Source organism: Euleptes europaea, chromosome 1, assembly GCF_029931775.1.
Source record: "Euleptes europaea isolate rEulEur1 chromosome 1, rEulEur1.hap1, whole genome shotgun sequence".
Lineage (NCBI taxonomy): Eukaryota > Metazoa > Chordata > Lepidosauria > Squamata > Sphaerodactylidae > Euleptes > Euleptes europaea.
In genome coordinates, this window is record NC_079312.1 from 161,664,276 (window position 1) to 161,689,314 (window position 25,039).

At 44.1% G+C, this 25,039-nt stretch overlaps 1 protein-coding gene across 1 annotated transcript; it reads left to right on the forward strand.

Annotated features, from left to right (window-relative positions):
• Positions 1-3,777: 3,777 nt before the first annotated feature.
• Positions 3,778-19,930, forward strand: LOC130477273 (chymotrypsin-like elastase family member 1). Its single transcript, XM_056849257.1, has 8 exons — positions 3,778-3,817; positions 5,558-5,640; positions 6,314-6,414; positions 7,184-7,306; positions 8,655-8,791; positions 9,806-9,951; positions 13,061-13,270; positions 19,886-19,930. Exons 1-8 carry the CDS (start codon positions 3,778-3,780, stop codon positions 19,928-19,930), a joined length of 885 nt encoding a protein of 294 aa, XP_056705235.1.
• Positions 19,931-25,039: the final 5,109 nt, after the last annotated feature.

The following is a 25,039-nucleotide window of genomic DNA, read 5'->3' on the forward strand; positions in this document are numbered from 1 at the left end:
TGGAGGGGGGACACAGGAAAACAACAGGAGGGAGAGGGTCCAGTTTCCACAGTGAGACCGACAAACAATGCCGCAGAGTTGCCCCGTAGCAGGACGCTCCCAGTGAAAAGGGGGGGAATGGCGGGTCCATGTTTTTAAAAGGGAATCCTGGGCGCCAGAAGCAGGGCACCCCTGGCAAGAGCTGTGTGCACTGAAGCTTCCCGGCTCCCCACGCCCCACGCCACACACACAGGATCGCACCGGCCGGTTCCTTCCCTGCTGTCTCCCACCATCTATGGGGAAGCCCACCGTCGGAGCCCCCCTCCCCAACCTGGTAAAAGAATAGAACAAAGGAACTATGGAAATCTTGGCAAAGGGGGAGAGCAATGTTTGATTCCACTTTGTTACCAGGAAGTAATGCTCCTCCAGTCCAGGTCATTCATGGACCCTGGTTGTTGTTGTTTTTGCCACCTTCTGGTCATGGAGTAGGAATCACTGGGGGCGCGGGGGGGCAGTTGTGAATTTCCTGCACAACAACACCCGCCCACAGAGACCCAGCGAGGGAGCAACATGTAGTGGCAAGATGGATCAATGCATCAGCAGCTTTTCATGAAGGAAAAGGGGCAAAGTATGGGTGGCAGGGAAACCCCCATCAAAGTACAGGGGGGGCACACCGAGGAGCGCCTGGAAAAGTCTGGGCAAGGGGGGCAACAGCGAGGAGTGTGGGCAAAGTACGGGGCTGGTCAAAGCGGGGAGCACAAGAACACCATACGAACTGCTCAAGATTGCGACTTATAAACATGGTAAATCAAAGTAAAAAAAATAAACAGTTCCCCTATCCACAAAGGTGACCTGCCCAAGGTAACCCGATGGGCGGAGTTGTGACGGAGGTGGGGGCGGGCCTCAACAGTGAGCTTGTTGGCAGGGGGAGGGCTGAAACGCCAGGGGGCAGACACAACCACTGTCAAATACTGCTGGCTTTGTTTCATGAATAACCCAAGCTACATTGGGCTTAACGGATTTGATTCGTGTCCATGAATAACCTTTTAAGTTCGCTTTTTCCCCCCCGCTCCACTGCAAGAGAGCAGCAAATCTGCGAGTGAATAATTGGCCTGGTGTCAACTATGAACACACCCTTCCACAGACTTGTTACTGTGACCTCCTTCCTTGGCCTTCCTTTATGTGATACTCCTAAGGTTGCCAAATCCATCTTGCTTGGTATATTCCTGGAGACTTGAGGGAAGTGCCTGGGAAGGGCAGTGTTTACTGAGGGAGGGATCTGAGCAGGGATTTGATGCCACAGAATGTACCCTCAGAAGCTTCCATTTGCTCCAGGGGGACTGATCTCTGCAATCTGGAGGTTGGCGCTCCTAACTGGAGGTTGGCACTCCTACACTTTGTCATACTCCAGTCCACACACCTACATCCAGAATTCTGCAGCCAACTGACAGATATTGCAATATGCAAAAGTTCTGATCACAGCAGAGAAATAATGTATTTGCTATGTATAAGAGAAATGAAGCACAGCCAAGTGCGAGGAGGTTTCAGCAGTAACAACAGTACATATACTAGGGAGCTGAGCTATGCACAAGGGCCTTGCCAGTTCAAATCTCACCTCAAGTGTGAATACAGCAGGAATCCTAAAACAAATTTCTATTTCCCTGCCCAGTTCTTCATCTCCAATGTAAGTGGATAATCATACTGTCTTGGATTGCTGAAATTCTAAAATGAAAAATGAAAAAGCTTCACTTACAAATTTACACATGCTTCAAACAACAACAGCAATATAGACATTGTATGTCAAAGTAGCACCCTTAACTTTGGTTCCATGTCTCCAGTGCAGATGCTGCTCAGCATATTGAGTGCTAATTTACAACTCACATACTTTCTTTCGCTCTTCTTTCAGACTTCCCCCCTTCCAACTGCTGCTATATCCAGTCCTTCAAACTCTCATTTTGCGCCATCAATTTTGATGTGCGACCAAAGTCTTTTAAAACACACCCCCAATTCATTGCTGCACCACCAACTTGCAGAGGAAGAGAAGATCGAGGGAAAGTGTGGCTGCATGCTATTTTCATGGACTGCTATTCCACTAAAAGTGGCAGAGACAGGCAATGGCAAGCCACTTCTACGCACCTCTTGCACTAAAACGCTACAGGGTCAACCTAAGTCAGCTGTGAACTGACAGCACTTTCCACCACCAATGATAACTCCTTTTAATGTATTCTTCTTCTTTCATGGATCACTCTGGAAACCATTTTAGCTGGAATGCAACAGATAAGTCTATTATAGAGTTGAACAGAAATTACCTAAACCATAGGACATGTAATATAATGATGAATCTGCCCCTGGTTGCATCATGAATAGATACCACTAACTGGCATTTCTGGGCACAGAACATTCTCCAAAATATGAGATTAGATGGTTCTCAGTCTGATCCAGTTTGTTAGTTCTGATATTATGTGTAAAGGAAACTTGGCTTATCTAGCATTCATCTGAGGAGGCAAACACGCCCAAAGCCAAGCCCGGTGACAGCTGACACTTCTTTCTTAAACTTCCTTCCACAGAAGTGGGAAAAAATTTAAACCACAACTTTTTGCTGAAAACAGAAATTGCCCAACGAGACACAGTCATGGCAGAAGGAGAGAAGGGAAGCACAAGGCTGTTTGCTAAACGCGTCCAGAAGCAATTCAGCCGAGCCCAAGAGAAGGTACTGTTGCTAAGACACTTATTTACATTTATCTTCTTTACTATGGCCTGGAAAGGGCATCCTCTCAGGCTGTCCTTTTTCTTCTCAAAAATGTCTTGAGGAAACGAAAGAGATGAGGCAAAGTCAGAAAAGGAAGGAGGGCATCTCTGGACATATTGGTCTTCATTGCAAATAAGGGGGTATGTGCCCCAAATTAGTTCATGTGTTCCAGTTACTGGGTCCATCACAGATTTCAGAAGGATTTTCTTCTCATGGTCTAAATGATTAAAATATTGGTTAAAAGGTGGAGGTCTACACCCACATCCTCATTCAGTGTTTGCATATATGTGAAATCCTAAATGTAATCTATGCTGGTGACTATTTTGGGGGGGGAAAATTCCTTTGAAATTTATTCCCAAGGGATTCTTTTTAAAAGGATGTTGATTAATTGTAGGCAACACTATAAGTATTAAATTCAGTACTTTGACTCACTTGCACTTCTTTTTTTCTCCTGACCATAACTGCCTCTGCCATTATGAAAAATTATAAAGCAAATCAAATAAGGATTCAAATGTACATGTTTTCAGGTCTATTCAGGTTAGGAGCATCTCCTTTAATTTCCTGCCCCTCTAAACTTGGAGTGAGGGGGTTAAAAGCCCCAAACTTCTTCCTACTCTAGGAAGATATATAATTTAATTTAATTCAATTGATTGTTTAGCTTGGTGCTTAAACATAATTAAAAAAAATAGTAATGGAGCAAGGCCATTCGATGTTTGTCTTTCTGAGTCACCTGTACGTCTTGCCATAATGCCCCCTCCGAGAAGGGCTGACTTTATCTCTGCTATCCTGGTGATAGGGTTCCCATCCTCCAGGTAGTAGCTGGAGATCTGCTGCTATTACAACTGATCTCCAGCCGATAGAGAGCAGTTCACCTGGAGAAAATGACCACTTTGGCAATTGAGTCCCTCCCCTCCCCAAACGCCGCCCACCTCAGGCTCCGCCCCAAAAACCTCCCACCGGTGGCGAAGAGGGACCTGGGAAGCCGATTCCTAAAGTATAAAAGGAGTGAAACACTAAAGCCATGTCAACTTGTCAAGCACTCAGTCACCATGCTGGGGCTTCTCATTTTGGCTGCTGTTGTCCTCTGTGGTGAGTATTTCTGATGTGGAATATTTTGTCAGGGCTGAAAACTTTTTTTCCCATTTACTAACATCATTGTACTTTTTTATGCCTCTTTCCATTTTTCCTCTGTTAAGAACTTCACCTCTTCGCCTCTTCGAGTAGATGAATTTATTATAATCTCTTTCCTCGGATTAGTTGAACTTTGTGTGTGGACTTAGTTTTTCTATGTGGATATTAATTTAAAGTTAATGCCGGCAGCCTGTATAGCCCTGACTAGCCCTAGTTTGTCGGAGCTTGTAGGGTCAGCCATGGTCAACACTCGGATGGGAAACCACCAAGGAAGACTGGGGTTGCTATGTGGAGGAAGGCAATGGCCAACTACCTCTGCTCATCTCTTGCCATGAAAACCCATCAGGGGTTGCCATGATTCAGTTGCAATTCGACAGCCACCACCATTATGTGTTATGATGTAAGCCCTTAATTCCAAGCCCAGGATGTCTACACCATTTTGTGTTTGCTCAGCCCCCAGCAAAGAATTCTGATGAAGTCAACAGAGAATGACATGAAGCCACTTCAATGAATGGCAACTCACTGCAAGTCATTCCAGATTTTATATTGTGATTTCCAGTTTGACACTCAATCAGGGAGGTCTTAGATCTTTCCAGAGTAGCAGTAATGTGACTGAGGGGTTTTTTTTGGAGGTCTTTCGTGTATTTAATTTACTTCAGAATATTAAATTTCTGCATTTCTTGGCAACTAGCCACCACAGAATCTTGTGCCAACTTATTCTGTATGCCATAATACATTTACAGCGCAATCCTAGACAGATAAAGCCTTCTACATCCATTGACTTCAATGAACTTAAGGGTGAGGCTGTGGCTCAGTAGTAAAGCATCTGCTTAGTATACCAAAGGTCCCAAAATCAATCCCCACCACCAAGTTCAATCCCCAACACTTCCAGTTGTAAGGACTAGGTAGTAGATGATGTGAAAGACCTCAACTAAAAACCATGGAGAGCTGCTACCAGTCTGAGTAGACAGTGTTGACGTTGATGGACCAGTGGTCTGATTCAGTATAAGGCAGCTTCATGTCTCCATGTGAAATACCTCTACCTGAGACCCTGGAGAGCCACTGCCAGTCTGAGTACACAATAATGACCTTGATGTACCAATGATCTGACTCCGTAGAAGGCTGCTTCATGTGTTCGAGTGTAGCTGTGTTTAGGATTGCACTTTGAAGGATCTTTTTAGACACTAGCTTTCACTGGAAATCTTGGTGGGTTGCAGATGACTGCCATGCTGGATATCTCCACACCAGTCTTCGCTGCTGCCAATCCTCAAACTTACTGTCGCTGGTCCCAATATACTAGTAAGACCAGCATATGAGGTGAAAATAGCAACCATCATGCAAACCCAGCAACAAAAGTACCAGACCCCCCAAATACTATGAAATGCTTCCATTCCCCACCAAGTTTGCAGCTAGGATTGCCAAGCTCCAGGTGGGGGCTGGAGTGTTCCCTATATAGTTGCCAACATGGATGATTCCTTCTGGGTAGTTCAAAGACCTCATCCTCACCTTCTTACGGTTCTTCGGTTTCTTCATCTGAGGAGGAGGAATCAGGAGGAATCAGTTCCCTAATACATGACAAGTGACCTGATACAGTTGTCTTACTGGGTTCTCCCTGTAGCCACTGCTGGCTGTTTCTCAGGTCTCTAATGGCTGTAGTCCGCTGAGATCATGCCTTTTGACACTGTTTTATCCCTGAAGGATGTTGTTCAGAGGAGTTGCTTGAGGACCATGGAGAAATTGTTGGAGGCAACGATGCACGGAAGCATTCATGGCCGTCACAGGTGAATGCACCATTTCTTTTTTTGCAGACTGGTGTTTTTGACAACTCTGTCCCTTGAATCTGAGCCAGAGTTTTAGACTTCCCAAATCCACTCCAGGACTTGGTATGAGTGGGAACAGGGAGAAAGGAAGGGTGTTGTGACTGCAGCCCTATACTGAGAAAGAACCTGACTGATTAAACTGTGCTTTTGTTTAAACTGTGCTGCCTCCTTATCTGATGCCTAGCATTAAGGGCACAGTGCAGGCAATGAATGGAAGGCCTTTTCAGTTTCACTTGGGACCTGTATCCATTTTCCTTACAGGAAAAAAAAAGCAGGCTTGGAGAATGGAACCACAGGGAGGAAGATACTCACTGGCCTGTATCACATTACTCTCCTTAGCAAAGTTTGAGTCAAAGGAGGGCTCGCTCCAACTTCCATCAGAGGAAAAGCCACTTGCATTGGAAGAAGGCTTCTTAGCCTTGAGGGAGGCTTCCAATTTTGCTGAGGGGAGTGGTATGACTCGGGCCCTTACCTAACTGTGAATGCTTTTAATAAGGGGTCTGCACATGAGTGCCTCTTGGATAGATGACTTGCTCCAGTTGTATCACTAATCTGACTATGGAGACATCTTGTGTTCCTTTTGGTGGGCAAAAGAATAACAATCCAACACTCTCTCAACTCTCCTCCTATCTAGATTTCCCTCCAGTACTATTCAGGCGGACGCTGGATGCATCATTGCGGCGGGACACTGGTGAGGCGAAACTGGGTACTGACAGCATCTCACTGTGTGGACAGGTGAGAAGATCTTCTTTGCCTAACTGAGAAAGCAATTTGTAAAATTGTTTGCAGTTGCTGGTTGAATGGGTGTAACAATCTTGATTTGATTTGTGGTGTATGTTTAAAAGAATATATTACATGTAATTAGTGGAGCTTACTGAGTAATTATTTCATTAAGCAGTTTAATACAAATTTTGGCCATTGTAACTTCCAGGTAGTGGCTGGAGATCTCCCGCTATTACAACTGATCTCAAGTTAATATCTGTTCACCTGGAGAAAATGGCCGCTTTGGCAATTGGACGTTGAAGCCCCTCCCCTCCCCAAACCCCACCCTCCTCAGGCTCTGCCCCAAGAGCCTCCTACTGGTGGTGAAGAGGGACCTGGCAACCCTATAAGCCACACTTATCCACTCGCATCCACTCATTGTTGACCTTTTATCATTCCAATTTCAGAGGCTTCTTTTAGCAGGTTCCAGCCTACAAAACAGCCATTTTCTCCAGGGGTTCTGATCTCTGTAGTCTGGAGATCACATGTAATTCCAAGAGACCTCCAGGCCCCACCTGGAGGTTGGCAACCTCGGGGAAGGACCATACCTGTTGCACACCAGACCCATTGGAAACAGGATATGTCTTCCTCCCTGCCATGCTCTGGTTCTGAAACTTTGATTCAGTTCTGAACTCTTCATATATTCTGCCAAACACCAGAGGTGAAGAATATGCTAGGGTCTTGTAGAAGGATTGTAAATGGTAAATATAACCATTCCATTTCCATGCCCTTTTAGCTCCAGTAAAATGAATTTTCGTGTGGTTGCTGGTGACCACAACATTAATCAACACGAAGGCACAGAGCAGTATTTACATGTGGACCGTATCTTCAGGCACCCAAATTGGAATGGCGATCCTGAGGAAGGGTAAGTGTTATCCTGAAAATATTAACCAAGTAAATCAGCCTGCTGGAGTATGCATCAGATCATGTAGTGCCCAGGATTAAATCAGCTGTTTTAGACATGCAAGAGTTCTAGGCATAACCAAAATTTAGTGAAGCACGTAAACACAGAGTCTGGCAATCAACTTAGGCCTTTTATGCAGGGGGGTTTCCCCGCAGTCACCACCATTGACTGCTTTGGGGCTTCCTTTTGATTATGCAGGCCTTTTCTGACTATCAGAGGTTGCCCTGCTCTCCCCACATGTTTTCCCTGTGTTTTCCAGATGCTGTTTTAGCTGGAATCTGGAAAACACAGGCAAAACGTGCAGGGAGAGTGGGGTGACCTCAAAAGGAAGCCCCAAAGCAGTCAGCGGGGTTGACCCCGGGGAAATGTCCCTGCATAAAAGGCCATAGACTTGAGCGTGACCTGAAGATCTATAAGAAGTTTCTTCTCTCCTGGTGCCCTCCCATTTTCTGCAGCCAGCCAACAGAAATCACACAGCACATATCACGAGGCTTTGCCAGCAGCCTAGAAATGCTAGGGAGCTTGGGAGGGCACCCAAGGAGGGATTTTTTAACCAATTATGGTCTGTTATGCACCTGTGGTAGACAAACCAGGGTTTGTGCAACAAACGGCAGTTTCTACAAACTGCAGTTTATTGTAATTTCCAAAAGCACTCGACATCCTTTAGCCTAACCAACCTCAAAGTGTGTTGTGATGATAAAATGTTGTGATGATAAAGAGGAGGAGGTCATTTATGGCACTCAAGAGTTTTTATGGGGAAGGACAGAATGTAAAAAACCAAAGCAAATAAATAAATACTTCATTGCCTTTTCTACTATCCACCATTCCTTCCACAATAGCCTGTTAAAATCTGTCCCTTTAAACTTTCACAAATGTTTGTGCTTAGCAAAAGGACCGGTGTGATCTGTTGGGTGCAGCCTTGAACGGGTTTCTTAGACATGTGCTGCATTTTGCTTTTGGTTATTTCTGTTTTATCTTGTTTTATCTGCCTAAGGGCCTTAAATAAATTATCTAGCTAGCTAGCTTTTGGTTACCCAGATAATTTTATTGCATTTTGAATTCTTGTTAGCTGCCCAACAGGTGCAATCCTAAACAGAGTTACACCTTTCTAAGACAACTGAAATCAGTGGGATTAGAAGGGTCTAACATTGCATTGGATAGCACTGACATTTCCATGCACAGAAAGATGAAGAGTGGTAAATAAATAAAGCAGCAGTTCTGGTTTCTGGTGTGGTCTTTACAGAAAGGCCAGTCATTTGTTTTGTGTCTTTCCATCCCACTACCCATTGTTTCTTCTCTTCCCTGACAGCAATGACATTGCGCTGCTCCGTCTCTCTCAGAGTGCAGTTCTCAACAACTATGTGCAGCTTGGATCTTTGCCCCCATCTGGACAGATCCTCCCCAACAACAATCCCTGTTACCTCACTGGCTGGGGGTATACCAAAAGTGAGTGTTACTGTAACTCTCACAAGGAACCAGGAGAGAGTATCAAAGCCTTCTCTCTGGTCCATTTTGCTCAAGACCTAGATGCCCATGCTTTTGATCTTATTGATTCCCAATTCAAACCTTTCTGGATCAAATCTGGTGTGAAATATGATGTGTGAAATATGATGGGTGCAATAGATAAACGACAAGTTCAGTAGATAAACAATGCTGGAACTGATTGCATCTTTGCAGGTGGGACTTTATGGCAAGTTCTAGCCCACTCCAAAGCTCCATGTGTTGTATTTTTAACGAACCTTATCCAAACTATTGATGCTCTGCAGTCCAGGGTAGATCTGTCCAACTGCTTTTCCCTATGGCGGTCGTAGTGCCACAGAAGAAGGGAGCCTTACTAGGCAGACTGCCTGGTCATTGTTGTGCTTTAATAGCTGCAGCTTGTTTAATTGTTGATATTGAGACATATGTCCCTTCAGGGAGAACATAGTCTTTTGTTGGGCAGGCTATACCCCCACCCACTACTGAAAGGAAAAGAGAAGAATAGGAGAACGAAAGAAAGATGAGTGAAAACAGCAGAGGCCCAAGTGAGTAGTCCTGACTCACTCCAGACCCCCAGATCCCGATCAAGAGCACCCGTTTCTCCTCCACCTACCGGAGAAGCTCCCTGTAGATGCCACTGCTCTGCTCAATAGAGGGTTCACCAATGTTTTAAAGCTGGAGGAAATCGTTTGAGAACCCCTGTCCTGACAAATCATGTGCAGTTGTCAATTCTGTGATGATAACAGCAGTGATGCACGCATAAGGAAATGGAAGGCATGTTGTAGCATGTTCCAATAATAAATCGTTCATTAGTTCCAAATGTTCCTTTAAAAAAAAAAAAAAAAGGATCCCTGTCATCATGACCAGCACCACTGGGAATTCTCCACCCACTTGACTAGGAGGGAAAAGAAGGTGGTAGGGAAATAAATCGTTATCTTTTCAAGGAAGCTACATCCTCATCTACCCTGTGGTTTTGCACAGCTAATGGCCAGCTGGCCTCAGTCCTGCAGCAAGCCTATCTTCCTGTGGTGAGTCATGCAACCTGCTCCACTCCGGCCTACTGGGGCCCATCGCTCAAGGACTCCATGGTGTGTGCTGGAGGGGATGGCAAACGTGATGGATGCCAGGTAATTGCATGCTGGGGGAAAACAAACCACAAGCATATTGAAGAGCCAGACTAGATGTTGCTTTTTTAACAAGTTAGCTGCATGTGCATGAAATAGGGTTTCCAACTCTGGGCTGGGTGGAACCTGAGGAGGGTGAGGTTTCCAGGTGGGGCCTGGGGATCTCCCAGAATTACACCTCATCTCCAGACTATGGATATCCATTCCCCAGGGGAAAAAATGGATGATTTGGAGGGTGGCGTCTATGGCATTGTACCCCACTGAGATCCCTGTCCTCCTCAGGCTGCATCTCCAAATCTCTAGAAGTTTCCTAACCTGGAGCTGGACACCCTAAGCCCCCCCATCCCCTGCTGCTGGCCAGGGGGGAATCTGGCAACCCTAGGTTTGGGGAAGGGAGTGACCTCAGTGGGGTATAATGACACAGCGTCCACCTTCCAGGGCAGCTGTTGTCCCCAAGGGAGTTGATCTCTGTAGTCTTGATATCAATTACAATTCTGGGAAATTTCCAGGTCTTACCTGGTGGTTGACAACCATAGCATTTCCCTAGCAGGCCAAATAGTGGCCCCCATTTGGGGCCATTTTGGGTCAGAAAAATGGTGTGTGGGAAAGTTGGATATCTCTGCCAGTGAGGGGGAGGTGGTGAGCTCTAGGCCTCATGGTTGTAAGCATATGCTTCAAAATATATGGGCAGTACCTTTTGAAGTGCTTTTCCTTACTCTGCATAACAATCATCGCTGTATTAACATCGCTGTATTAATTCTGGTAATGACTCAGACAAAAAAAATAGTAGCAAGTTGCAAATTCAAAGTTGTCTACTAACTACTACCAGAATGTATATCTCCTTCTGACATGAAACCTGATGGCCAAGTGCTAGAGAGGACTCAAGGCTACCACAAAGGAAAGTCAAGATTTCTGTAGAGGACTCCCCAGATTTGCAGAAATATATTAGGTTGGGTCCAACAGTGCATTTCCACAGATGCAAGAATTTCTGTAGACAGAGCACAAACTTCGTGCCTCCTCCCTCCTGGTGCACACCAAAATGACCCCCTGAAGTACCCAGGACCAACATTCAGGGGGCATTTTGGGCGGCAATAGGAGGGGGTAATTGAGAAAGCCACATTGTAGATGGATATTCGTCCACAGAAATGCTCCAGTGGATCCAAGCCATTCATTTGTGCAGTTAGAAAGGAGACTCCTCCTCAAATGGCCTGATATGGACTAAACATTCTCATTTTCCAGCAAGATCCCCACAGAATGTTGAGGGGTAGGTGATCCTTGGCTAAAGAGGTGGGGACAGAAGGGGATGGGAGAAAGGTCTGCTTATACCAGGGGTGGGGAACCTTTTTTCCGCCAAGGGTCATTTGGATATTTATAACATCATTCTCGGGCCATACAAAATTATCAACTTAAAAATTAGCCAGATGACCCCCCCACCGCGCATGGGGACCCAGGCAGGCATCCAACCAGTGGTGCACTTGCCCACCTGGTGGCACAGGATGGTCTGTTGCACCAGCCGGGCGTAGCCGTTCAGCTGTAAGACGGAGTTGCTCCTGCTCCTTGTGGTGGGGCCAGATTCTACAGCTGGCTCCTGCTACCTCCACCTGCAGGGATGAAATGAGGACACACTGGCTAAGAAGGCCCCCCCCACATGCATTCTGTCCCTGCCCCCTTTAACCCCTCCATTGTCACCACTTCCGCCCCCAGTAGTACAGAGGGAATACGTTTCTCCATGGCCCGGGAGGGAAAGGGTTATCGCAGTTTCTTGGACGGTCCTAGCAGCTCCATAGCTAATGACTCTTCTGCAAGGGGGGGGGGAAGGTTCCTTTTCTCGCAAAACAAACTCACATCTGCCTTGAATAGAGGCTATTCCTGTCCGCAGGAGGGGGCGGATAACCAGTGTTAGATCCTTCTGAGCTAGAGATCTGCCAGGACCCACAAAGGGCCAGACCAAATGATTTCACGGGCCTTAAACAGCCCCAGGGCCTGATGTTCCCCACCCCTGGTTTATATGCTCCATCTCCAGAGAGCTACTTGAGGTTTAAGCCCCTAATATCTTAAAACCCTTACACCTGGAGACCAAGCCCTATGAGGAAAGGCTGAGGGAGTTGGGAATGTTTAGTCTGGAGAAGAGGAGGTTGAGGAGGGACAGGATTGCATTCTTTCAGTATTTGGAGGGCTGTCACTTAGAAGAGGGCAGGGAGCTGTTACTGTTGGCAGCAGAGGATAGGACTCGCAATAATGGGTTTAAATTGTGAGGGGAAAGGTACTGGCTGGATATTAGGGGGGAGGAATTTACATTAAGAGTTGTTCAACAGTGGAATCAGCTTCCTGCGGAGGTGGTGAGCTCCCCCTCTCTGGCAGTCTTTATAAGTAGAAGCTGGACGAACACTTGTCAGGGATGCTCTAGGTTAATTCTGCATTTAGCAGGGGGTTGGGCTAGATGGCCTGTATGGCCCCTTCCAGCTGTATGATTCTACCTGCAGAGGGAGATTTATGTCAGGGAGAAATTTCTCTGTTCCTCTAACCCTCATGAGAACCCAACGCGTATAATATTTTTCTGAGGTTGCCCCTTCTTTAATTAAGAGGTAGCCACCCCCCCCCCCAAAAAAGCTCTATGCTTGTGCTTGTTGTTGCACCACATAAGGTTTCTCAAGAAAGCCCTTTACTTTTCCTATTTGCTTATAGGAGGGACAGATTCAGAGATAATTTTAGTGTGGAGATTAAGCTTTCTCTAAAATCTCAGAGATTAAAGAGAGGGGGGGGTATTCAGTGGATAGTCAGACTGAGGTGAATTTGCACCCATGCATCCTGTTTGCAATAACATCCAGTCCCTTTTCAAAAGCCTGTTCAAGTTGCTTTGGGGAAATCATTCACTTGAAATGCAGTAAACTCTTTCCCTTGTTTGTCAACTTCTCATTTTTTGGCTGATTGAGTTTGGTTTCTCAAAGGGCACCGTGCATTGCCTGAGTGGCACATTTTCAATAAAGCCGGTTTGATTTGAGACAGCTGCAAAGGTTGCTTAACTATAGAGAAATTTCCTTCTTGTCGAAGAGAAAGGAATACATCAGAAATGTGGGTAATGCTTGCCTTCCTTCTCTGCTCTGTTCTCCAGTCAGATTCTGGGGGACCTCTGAATTGCCGGGTGAATGGCAAATACTATGTTCATGGAGTCCTTAGCTATGGTTCCTTATCCTGCTCCGACTATCGGAAACCCTCCGTGTTCGCCCGTGTCTCTGCCTACATTTGCTGGATCAAAGATGTAAGTTTATTGCAATATACATCAATGGCGAAGCAATTAAAGAGGATATTAGAAGCGCATATGGTACATGGTTGCCAACTCCAGGTTGAGAAATTCCTGGAGATTTGGTTGTGGGGCCTTGGGGGAGGATGGGATTTGGAAAGGAGAGAGGCTCGACAGGGACATGGTGCCACAGAGTCCACCTTCCAAAGCTGCCATTCTGTCTAAGGGAACTGATCTCTGACATCTGGAGATCAATTGTAACTCCGGGCGATCTCCAGAATCCACCTGGAAGCTGGCAGCCCTATACTGAGAGGTCTATCCTAGCCATGTTTTCTAGTGGTGGAAGATGCCAGCAGAAAAAAAATGATTGTTGCATTTTTACCTTTTCCTCCCATCCACTGCAGACCCCCCCCAGCCCCCCTCCCACCTTACTCCCATGCTGTGTTCCCCATGGTGTGCTGATCCCGGAGCAATGGCTTGGGAGAGGGGGACAGCAGACTGCAGTTGTTGAGCAAAGGACAAAAGGCAAAATTAAAAACACAAGACTAATTTGAATGGAATTCTGTCCCCAGAAATGGGGAGAAACACTGTCAGAATGAAATGCCAACTTGCATTGGGAAAGGATGAACAGGAAATGCTATGTGCGTGCACACACACACACACAAACACATATCATATTAATCTGCATTTTAGGAAGGACAGCAATAGCCCTCATGTGATGAGGGAATGCCCTGGTCACCCAATTGGCACTTTGACCCTTGGGAAACGCTTATCTTTTCTAGCCTTCTTGCAGAACTCTACAATTCCCAGGGTTTTTTTTTTGGGGGGGGGTAACTATTAAATCAGTTTAAGTGTAAATATGCCCCTTAGCACCATCGGTAAGTTATATATGGGAGCTTAATAGCAAATGCCCGTCCCCGTTGTGCTCCTGGGTTTGTTGCACTAACTCTTGCAGCCTAACCTACCTCACAGTGTAGTTCACAGGCTGAAATGGTATGCTGCCTCAAGCAACTTGGAGGACAACTGGGATAAAATAATTATTCATTTTATTTATTTAATTCATTTATACACCCCACTTTTCTCCTCACTGGGAACCCACAGTGGCTTAATCATTCTCATCTCCTTCATTTTTATCCTCACAACAATTCTGTGAGGTAAATTAAGCTGAGTGTGTGTAACTGGCCCAAGGTCACCCATAGAGATGCCAACCTCCAGGTAATAGCTGGAGATCTCCTGCTATTACAACTGATCGAGATCAGTTCACCTGGAGATAATGGCCACTTTGGCAATTGGACTCTATGGCATTGAAGTCCCTCCCCTCCCCAAACCCTGCCCTCCTCAGGCTCTGCCCCAAACATCTCCCGCCGGTGGCAAAGAGAGAGCTGACAACCCTATTAGTCACCAAGCAGGGCACACTTCAGTAATAGACCGACTGATGTATTAGGGTTGCCAACCCCCGGGTGGTGGCTGGAAATCTCTAGCTATTATAACTAATCTCCAGGCAACAGAGATCAGTTGTAGGGCTGCCAGCTTTGGGTTTAGAAATACCTGGACAAAATGGATGCTTTAGAAGGTGGATTTTATGGCATTATACCCCACTGAAGTCCCTCCCCTCCCCAAATCCCACCCCTCCTCAGGCTCCCCCCCTAAAATCTCCATGTATTTCCAGACCCAGAGCTGGCAACCCTAAGATGTTATGTATAAAGTGAGGGGGTGTATTTTAGGAAGCCCTAGAGAGAACAGTATGTTTATGTGCAGAGACACATCACCCCAGTGGAATTTCCATCAGTGAGGGACCAGCCATTCGGCATCAGCAGCACAGTGCAGGTCTTGGACACACCACAGAGGTTTGCACAAGTTTCCACAAGTACAGCACCATAAGAGTGAATGGCAGCCATTTGGTTGTGTGAGAGAAAGGATTGTATGTTGTGGAGGCTAAGCAGGTTCCCCTTCCTTGCTGAGAAATATGGTTGCCAATTCCAATTTAGGAAATTCCTGGAGATTTGGGTGTGAAGCCTGGGGAGCGTGGGGTATGGGGAAGGGAGGAACCTTAGCAGGTTGTAATGCCACAGAGTCTGCCCCCCAAAGTAGTCATTTTCTCCAGGGGAACAGATCTCTGTCGTCTGGAGATCAGCTGTAATTCCAGATCACCAGGTCTCACCTGGAGCTTGGCAACCCAACATGGTATGGTGATTAAGAGCAGTGGACTCTAATCTGGAGAACCGGGTTTGATTCCCCATTCCTCCCCATGAGCTGTGGAGGCTAATCTGGTTAACTGGATTTGTTTCCCTACTCCTACACATGAAGCCAGCTGGGTAACCTTGGTCTAGTCACACTCTCAGCTCCCCACCTACCTCACAGGGTGTCTGTTGTGGGGAGGGGAAGGGATGGTGATTGTAAGCCGGTTTGATTCTTCCTTAAGTGGTTGGGGAAATCAGCATATAAAAACCAGCTCTTCTCCTTGCTGAGAAATGACACACTGGCCCTTCAGTTAACTGGTTGGCAGTATGTGTACATGTGTACATATGTGTACATAAACACCCAAAATAATATCAAGAAGCAGAGCTGGAATCCTCAATAGTTTCTTTCAAGTGGATCTTCTTCTGCTAAAACTTTTCATTGCCATAGGATTCATCTATTATTTTAGTATCAAAATCTGCATTTCTAGAGCTGTTTTTAAAAAAAGAATGCTTGGCTTAGTGACTTTATGTTTATTATTTCAGGTAATTTCCTCCAACTGAACAAGCTAGAAAACAGAAGTTACATCTGAAGTCAAAATGTACTACAACTTTTTTGTCAATGTGGAAGTGCCTGTAACCCTTTGCAAAAAATAAATCTATATATACATATGCAGAAACTTATTTGTTCTCTGTCTTTATGTTTTAAGATTATATTGCACTTCAGAATCAGATAACCTTTATTGGCATAATATTGATGGTCACAAGGTTAGAGATAAACAGATAGTACATATCTAGATTAAAAATAAGTTTGAATCTTAACCTTAAGAACTTCTGCCAAAACCTCCGCCATCTTCACCGTAACATCAGTTGTAATGTCGTTCAGCAAGAATTGGCAAGTGGATGTTCTATAAGGGGCCATCCGTTTGCTGATTAAGGGTGATATAAATTTTTACGGGGTTCTTCATGTAAACAACAATCTAAGATAATGTGTTGTAGGGCGTCTGGCTGGCCCGTTCCACATGGAATATTGAACTTGATAATAGCCACAGAATTCTAGGCCAGTTAGGATTTTTATATGAATTATTCAGATTGTAATTCCCTTACAAATTTCGGTTTGGGAATAACTTTGTTCGATTTCCCCGCCTTGCAACCATCTAATGTATAGAGGATAGTATGTTCAAAGTCCTGTTGGCCAGTCGCTTTCTCTCTACCTAATTTACCTCAGTGGGTTTGCTTTGAGGATGAATTGGGACAAGGGGAAATAATGTATACTGCCTTGAGCTGCTTGGAGGAAGGATGGGATTAAAAGACACTCAATAAACAAACGTACTCCAGTTAAGCAGGACTATACCTCAGAAGGAGAAAATAATAATAATAATAATAATAATTTATTAGGTCTATGACCACAGTCTTGGACCAAGGAAAGAGGGAGGGGAACACAAAGGAAGGATAGGAAACATAAAACATAGTAAACATAAGACAATATTAAATCAACAGTGCTAAAAACCAGGCGTCAGCCCAATAGATAAAATTCCTAGCTAAAATAAACAGAGTGAACTGACTAAAAGTTGCCAGAGGTAGGCACTGAAAGTTGTTTCTTCTTAAGTGCAACCACTCTGGCCAAAAAAACGAGCCACATTCGATGTTACCAAACCATTGTTTAAATCGCCAAGCAAAAATGGCAACACCCAGGCATGTGAAGGGAGGTTCAAGCTAGTAAGAATTGGAGCAATAAAAACCTCTCTGTCCTGAGACCAGCGAGGACAACGGAGCATCAAGTGGTCCAAAGTTTCAATTTCGCCCATATTGCATAAGCAGAGACGATCTGGGTAAGGTATCCCACTAAATCTGCCCAACATGACCATAGATGGAAAGGCATTTAGACGAGCTAAAAGAAAAGCCCGACGATGTGAAGAAATTGGAACCGTATTATGGAAATCTGGAAGCTTCTCTGGTGGAGGGAGCCCCAACACCAAACCGGAACAAGTACGTCTGGCCCTCACAACCGTGCTGGCCCAATCTAACTCCTTCAGCCTCTTCAAAATTGCCACTGATTGAGATGGCGCAAGATTATCAGAGGGAATAGAAATTGGAAGTCCCAATACTTTTAAGTTTTGAGCTAGAAGAGTCAGCCAAGGGTTGGGGGCCGGATCCTTGAGAATAAGATGGAGAAACCCCGCCTGGGACAGAAGGTTAGCGTCGGTCGGACAACTTGAACCTAAGCTTAATTGCTCTCCTCCACGCACGTGCCTCAAGCGAGGGTTGAGAAGGAGAAAATGAAAACCATACATGTCTGATTGGCAGATTTAACTTTCTAGGGTGTAGCCTCCACTTAAAGTAAAATGGCCATAGTGGGACCGAAACCAACAGGGGCAAAGAGGTACCTATTTGTTTGTGTGGGGGAGAGGGAATGGAGGGTAGAGTGTGTGTGTGAGAGAGAGGGGGAGTGCTGCTATCTGGGTGGTTTCATGTGAGGAGGGGGCAGTGTGCTGTGTTTGTGTAACCCTGTTGACACAAATCCCTACTAGAGGATAAGGGGGGGGTTCTGATTTCAATAAATTGACAGCACTACTTGTGGACAACTGTGAAGTTGCTTACAATAAAATAAAACATTTAATACAACAGCACAACATATAACTTCAAGTAACCAAACAATTACAAACACAAACACAATACACAAAATCTTCAGTGCCTTTCAGGAAGGACACGCTGTACATTGGTAAATAACATCAAGTGCAATAACAAGGAAGGAAAAGTCCACAACTTAAAGTTTAACTGCAGGGTTGTTGCTTCACGAATGCTGCTGCAGATGTTGAAGGCCTTCTTCTCTCTTCCCAGTCTGTAAAGGGAAATAATTAGTCCCCTCAGTTTAACTCTGGCTTCCCTATTCCTAGCCAGCCCAACCGACTCACGGGTGTGTCTAAACTATCCCTTAAAATCATTTTATTAACATAACTCTTTCAGGGAAAATTCTAGTGTGCCCCTTTCTTTCTAACAGGACCCACACATACCTGTAAAGGGAAATAATTAGTCCCCTCAGTTTAACTCTGGCTTCCCTATTCCTAGCCAGCCCAACCGACTGAGGGGTGTGGCAGTTGCAGTCAGTAACCTACCTAACTGCCCATGCTCAGTGAGCCCCCCTGGGTCCTAAAGCCCATAATATTGGCAGGGTTACATTCTCCCCTACTAAACCGATGTCGTCCCCGACATCCTTCTGTGCGGTGGGGCTAATTTGTGTACACCACATACATAATCATTAAATCTTGTAGGAATCTGTCTCTGCCGTTGCGGTCTGCGAGGCAAGTTTTCAGATTCAACTTCCAGAACTGATGTGCCCGTACTTGATGTTTCAACACGTCTATCCTCCATTTCAATCCCTGGAAATTCAACGGACACATCAACTAGCTCATCCCCTTGAGTATACGGTACTGTATCATTGGAATCCAGCAACACTGTACTTTCTGCATTTGGCTGCCAATTATCTGGTGAAAAGCTGGAATCTTTTGGTTCAAACTCTATTGCTTCAGGATTCAGTTCAACAACTGGCAGGTCATGATCAGAGTGAGCAACTAGCTGAACTTCTTCCCCCTCCATAGCTGAAATGAACCCACATGGCCGCAACAGATCACGATGCAATGTCCTTTGAGGACCATCACCATCTTCAGGTCTAACTACATAAACTGGGAGGTCTTGTAGCTGTTGAATGATGACATATATTTCCTTTTCCCATCTGTCAGCTAATTTATGTTTTCCTCTTAAATTGAGATTGCGAACCAGCACTCTGTCACCTTCTGAGATATGCGAAATTTTGACTTTTGCATCCCACCTCCTCTTATTAGCTTCCTGGTTCTTTTCAGATTCTCTTCTAGCCAACTCATATGCATGCTTCAGCCTTTTTTTTAGGTCCTTCACATACTGTTGGTGAGTTACTTTAGATTTCCCTTGCAGCTTAATACCAAAGCATAAATCAATTGGTAACAAGGGCTGTCTACCAAACATTAAAAAATAGGGAGACTCTCCAGTTCTATCATTTCGGGTACAGTTATATGCATGAACCAGTGGTTTAACATATTTCCTCCACTTAGCCTTTTCAAAATCTTCTAAAGTTCCCAACATACTTATTAAAGTTCTATTAAATCTTTCCACAGGGTTTCCTCGTGGATGGTAAGGGGTAGTTCTTGATTTCACACCAACGATATTGCAAAGTTCAGATATTAATTCAGATTCGAAGTTTGCACCTTGATCACTGTGGATCCTCTTTGGAAAACCATAGTGGCAAAGAAAGTTTTCCCACAAAGTAACAGCCACAGTCTTGGCTGTTTGATCTTTTGTTGGATAGGCTTGTGCATACCCTGTAAAACAATCAGTTAGCACCAAAATATTCCGTGTATCTCTGTCATCAGGCTCCAACATCAAAAAGTCTATACATAGAAGTTCCATTGGAGCATAAACCTTTATATTCACCAAAGGTGCTGCTTTCTCTACTGGAGCTTTCTTTCTGATGCACCTTTCACAGGTCCTGCACTTGCGGTCAACATCAGCTGCCATTTTAGGCCAATAGAACCGGTCTCTGGCTAAGTCCAATGTTCTTTCCATGCCCATGTGTCCTACTTCATCATGGATACCTCGTAATGCTCGACTTCTGTGAGAACGTGGAAGGATTAACTGATCAATGAAATCCTCTTTCCTTTTTACTCTTCGATAAAGCACCCCTTCATGCAGATGAAGTCGTTTCCACTCTCTCAACAACAACTGGACTTCATAATGTTCCTGTTTCTCTTCTCCCCTACTAGGCCTGTTACCTTCCTCTATTATTTGGATAACTCGGGCAACAAACTTGTCTTTCCTCTGTATCTCTCGCCAGTCTTCAGAGCAAAGTCCAGGGATACTTGATGTCCCAGGCCATAACCCTGGGTATTCATACTCATCTGGCACGGCTCCATCATCACAGGACAACAGTTCAATCATTGGAAAAGTATCTTCAGTAGAATCCTCTTCATTTGTCTGTGCCATGACATGAACAGAATGTTTTTGCCACACAGCCGTACAACTAGCCACAGATATTTCTTCCAAATCCTCAGTGTCAGGTTTAGCTCTTGCTAATAGTTCTGAGACACGCTCTTGTAATTTTAATGCACTATCATCTTCCATTTCAGGGTCATGTGGTCTGCGGGATAACCCATCTGCATCCGCATTCATTCTCCCCGCTTTATAAGTAATGGTAAAATTATAATTAGACAATGCTGCCAACCACCGATGAGAAGTAGCATCCAACTTTGCTGAAGTGAGAACATAAGTCAAGGGATTATTGTCAGTTGTAACTTTAAATTTTGCTCCATACAAATAGTCATGGAATTTTTCTGATATGGCCCATTTAAGAGCAAGAAACTCTAATTTATGGACTGGGTAATTTCTTTCACTTGCACTTAATCCACGGCTGGCATATGCAATCACCCTGAGTTCTCCTTCTTGTTCTTGGTATAAGGCTGCTCCTAATCCATTCAAGCTGGCATCTGTATGTAATATATATGAGAGTTTCCAGTTAGCAAAACCCAAGACAGGTGCAGATGTCAACAATTTTTTTATGGCATCAAAAGCTTCTTGACACTTCCCGCTCCACTCTTCTTCTAATTTCTGAGAATGCTTACCAGAACCACTTCTGTTTCCTTTTCTACTTGGTGTCCTGCCTGCCAGAAGTGAAGTCAAGGGCTTAGTGATAGTTGAATACTTCTTTACAAATCTCCTATAATATCCCGCAAACCCCAGGAAGGTTCTCAGTTCTTTTACAGTCTTTGGCCTTGGCCAGTCCTTTAAAGCAGACAATTTATCTGGATCAGGTTGTATACCTTCCTGTGAGATGACATGCCCCAAGTATTTCACTGATGTTTGGAAGAATTTACATTTGGAAACTGATAACTTTAATCCATGTTCTGTCAGCCGTTGTAGAACCTTCATCAACCTGGCTTCATGTTCTTCTAGGGTTGCAGAAAATATTATTAGATCATCCAGGAATGCAATTACTTCAGTGAGGTTGATGTCTTTCATGACACGTTCCATCATCCTTTGAAATGTTGCCGGAGCATTTGTTAGCCCTTGTGGCATCATACGGAACTGCCAATTTCCCATTGGTGTAGTAAATGCTGTTTTGGGTTTATCTTCTTTCTCCATTTCAATCTGGTAATATCCACTCTTCAAATCCAAGACAGTGAACCACTTTGATCCAGAAAGCAAAGCAAAAGTTTCTTCAATCCTTGGCAATGGATAGGCATCCTTTCTTGTTATGCTATTAAGACGTCTGTAATCCACCACCATCCTCAATGCACCAGTCTTTTTCCTAACTAAAACTACAGGAGAAGCATAAGGACTATCTGATTCTTCTATAATACCACTTGCCAGCAATTCATAAAGGTGATTTCTTAAGTCTTCAAAATCTGCTGGTGAGACAGGTCTTGTCCTCTCTTTGAAGGGCATATTATCTGAAAGATGAATAGCATGCTTCACTCCTTTAACATGGCCCACATCTAAGTCGTGCCTGGAAAAAACTGCTCCAGCTTCTTGAAGAATCATTTTCTCAAGGTACTGTTTGTAGTCCGGATTTATAGGTGACTCTCCAAAATCCAATGACAAAGGAGTGGTATTGGCTTCATTCAAAACAGGCATAGGCTTCACCCAATCTACAATTTCTCCTTTTGCAACAACACATTTGGGGGGTACTGTAATCTCACGAGAACTTACATTCTGCAGCTGTACTGTTATCCTATTGCAAGACACAGAAGCTGTGGTAGCAAATTGAGTCTTTAGCACCAACCCTCCTGGAAAGCATTTATTTTCTGCATCTTCTAGTAGCATTTCAATTTGTCCCTCTCCTGAGATTTTCCTTACATTTCCAGTAATTTCCTTTACTTCACCTGGGGTATTGTTACTGACTGGTTTGCTGCAGTTCTTATTATTCTTTTTGGGGTCTCCTTCTGCAAAAGATTTTTCATTTTGCACACTGCATATACTTTTGCCCATACCCTATCAATCCTGAGCTTCTTCAGAAAATGTGGCCCAGCCATTTGTTCACAGTCATTTTTAAATTTACACAATATATTGGTACCCACAATAACTGGCACTTCTGCAGGAGGATTTTGATCAGGGCACACTAAAGCAAATACCACCTGACCCTTTTCAGTGCCACAATTTTGTTTGGGAAAATGAACAGAAACAACAACATATCCCAAATAAGGAACCTCTTGACCACCTGCTCCTATAATCTGAAGTGCTTCTTTAATTGGATGCAATTCTATATGTGACAACTGTTCTTCATAAAACCTTGCAGTTATGCAGGTCACTTGGGAACCTGTGTCTAGTAAACACTTACACGGTACTCCATCTATAAACATCTGAGTATGGCATGGCTCTCCCACTAATTCATTTGATGGTTTGTTCATCTTCTTATCTTTATATGTGGCTCCGTGGAGCTTAGCATCAACTTTACAATTCTCAGCAACTTTTAAAGATTTTGAAACACGACTCTGCCTAGAAATTAATTTCTCTTGCACTAAATCAGCATTGCGTACTTCTCTGCACTCAGTCCTAGAGTGACCTTCCATTCCACAGTTATAACAGAAAAACCAAGGTTTACTAAACCCAGACTTATCTTGTGTTGGACTTTTAAAGACCTTTTGTTTTGCTCCATCCATCTGCTTCTGAATAACAGGCCGGTTCACCAGTTTGGAAACAGCCCCTTCAAGATGTTCTAGTCTGTCTTCCATTTTCCTTGGCTCTATGGCTATAGTACTGGTAGGGCTTTCTGAGTCCATAATATGACATGAACTGCTAGATTTATAAAGTGGTCTCCCTAACTGCTTACATCTCCTTTGCTTTTTCATTTCCTTTTCTTCTTCATATAATCTCACCTGGTATAGTAGTTGTGAATAAGATCTTTTAGAAATGTTGGTAATATCCAAATAATCCCTAAGATGGAGTTGCATAATCAGGTACTCATCCCAGCATCCACGAATGAATTGATTTATTAGCTGCACTTCCTGATTTTCTAGCACATTGGCCTTCTTTTCAAGAACCTTCCTCCAGCAACTATTTAATCTTTTCAAATACTCTGAGGGTTTTTCTTCAGAATTTTGAAAGGTTTCCAGAAATTGGGCATAGAGTTCATCACTACTTGTAACTGAGATATATATAGTTTCCAGTTGTGCCAGGCATTCTTCAGCTGTGGAATTCCACCCTGCATTTAAGGCTTCATTCAAGGCTGGAGGAGACAAACTTTCAATTATTTTCCTCTTTTTCCCTTTTGGAGATATCTCTGGATCATCAAGTAGCTGTTGTACCTGCAGCCTCCAAGTATCAAAATCTACTTCACCAGGGGGTCTTAACGAAAGACCAGAAAAGCATTTAAGTTTAAAGGGTGGGTGATAATAAGCAGCAGTACCCTCATTAGTCTTTACTACATGCTCCACTACTACTTGATGAACCCCTTCAGGAATAGTGAAGATGGGTGTAGATTGTGCTTGATGAGCTGGAGTGGTAAATGAATTCTCCCTTGAAAACTGAGTAGGTAAAGTACTAGCTATTGGTTCAGTGGCCAGATTCCCTTCAGGTGATACAGTGTCATTAAAAGGTATTTTTCCTAAGCTGATAGGAAACACGTTCCATTTGCCATTTAATTTAAACTGTTTACATTCAGACCTTATCATTTTAGCTGCACACTTTTTACTGTATTCACACCATGCAATACCTAGTCTTGCACCCTGAATTCTTTTAAATTTGCTTACAGCACCATATTCATTCAAAGCATCCATTAACTCTCCATCAGTAACTTCAGGGTGAATCTCACTCAGCCTAACTGAGTATTCTGGATCAAACAGATCCATTGCCATCACAGAAATATATTTATACAAAATTTTAAAGCAACTTCACTAATTTTATACTTGCAATATCAGTATGCCACAAGATGGCGCTGTCCCTGTTCGGGCGCCAATTTTTCCCCCTTTTGTGTAACCCTGTTGACACAAATCCCTACTAGAGGATAAGGGGGGGGTTCTGATTTCAATAAATTGACAGCACTACTTGTGGACAACTGTGAAGTTGCTTACAATAAAATAAAACATTTAATACAACAGCACAACATATAACTTCAAGTAACCAAACAATTACAAACACAAACACAATACACAAAATCTTCAGTGCCTTTCAGGAAGGACACGCTGTACATTGGTAAATAACATCAAGTGCAATAACAAGGAAGGAAAAGTCCACAACTTAAAGTTTAACTGCAGGGTTGTTGCTTCACGAATGCTGCTGCAGATGTTGAAGGCCTTCTTCTCTCTTCCCAGTCTGTAAAGGGAAATAATTAGTCCCCTCAGTTTAACTCTGGCTTCCCTATTCCTAGCCAGCCCAACCGACTCACGGGTGTGTCTAAACTATCCCTTAAAATCATTTTATTAACATCACTCTTTCAGGGAATATTCTAGTGTGCCCCTTTCTTTCTAACAGGACCCACACATACCTGTAAAGGGAAATAATTAGTCCCCTCAGTTTAACTCTGGCTTCCCTATTCCTAGCCAGCCCAACCGACTGAGGGGTGTGGCAGTTGCAGTCAGTAACCTACCTAACTGCCCATGCTCAGTGAGCCCCCCTGGGTCCTAAAGCCCATAATATTGGCAGGGTT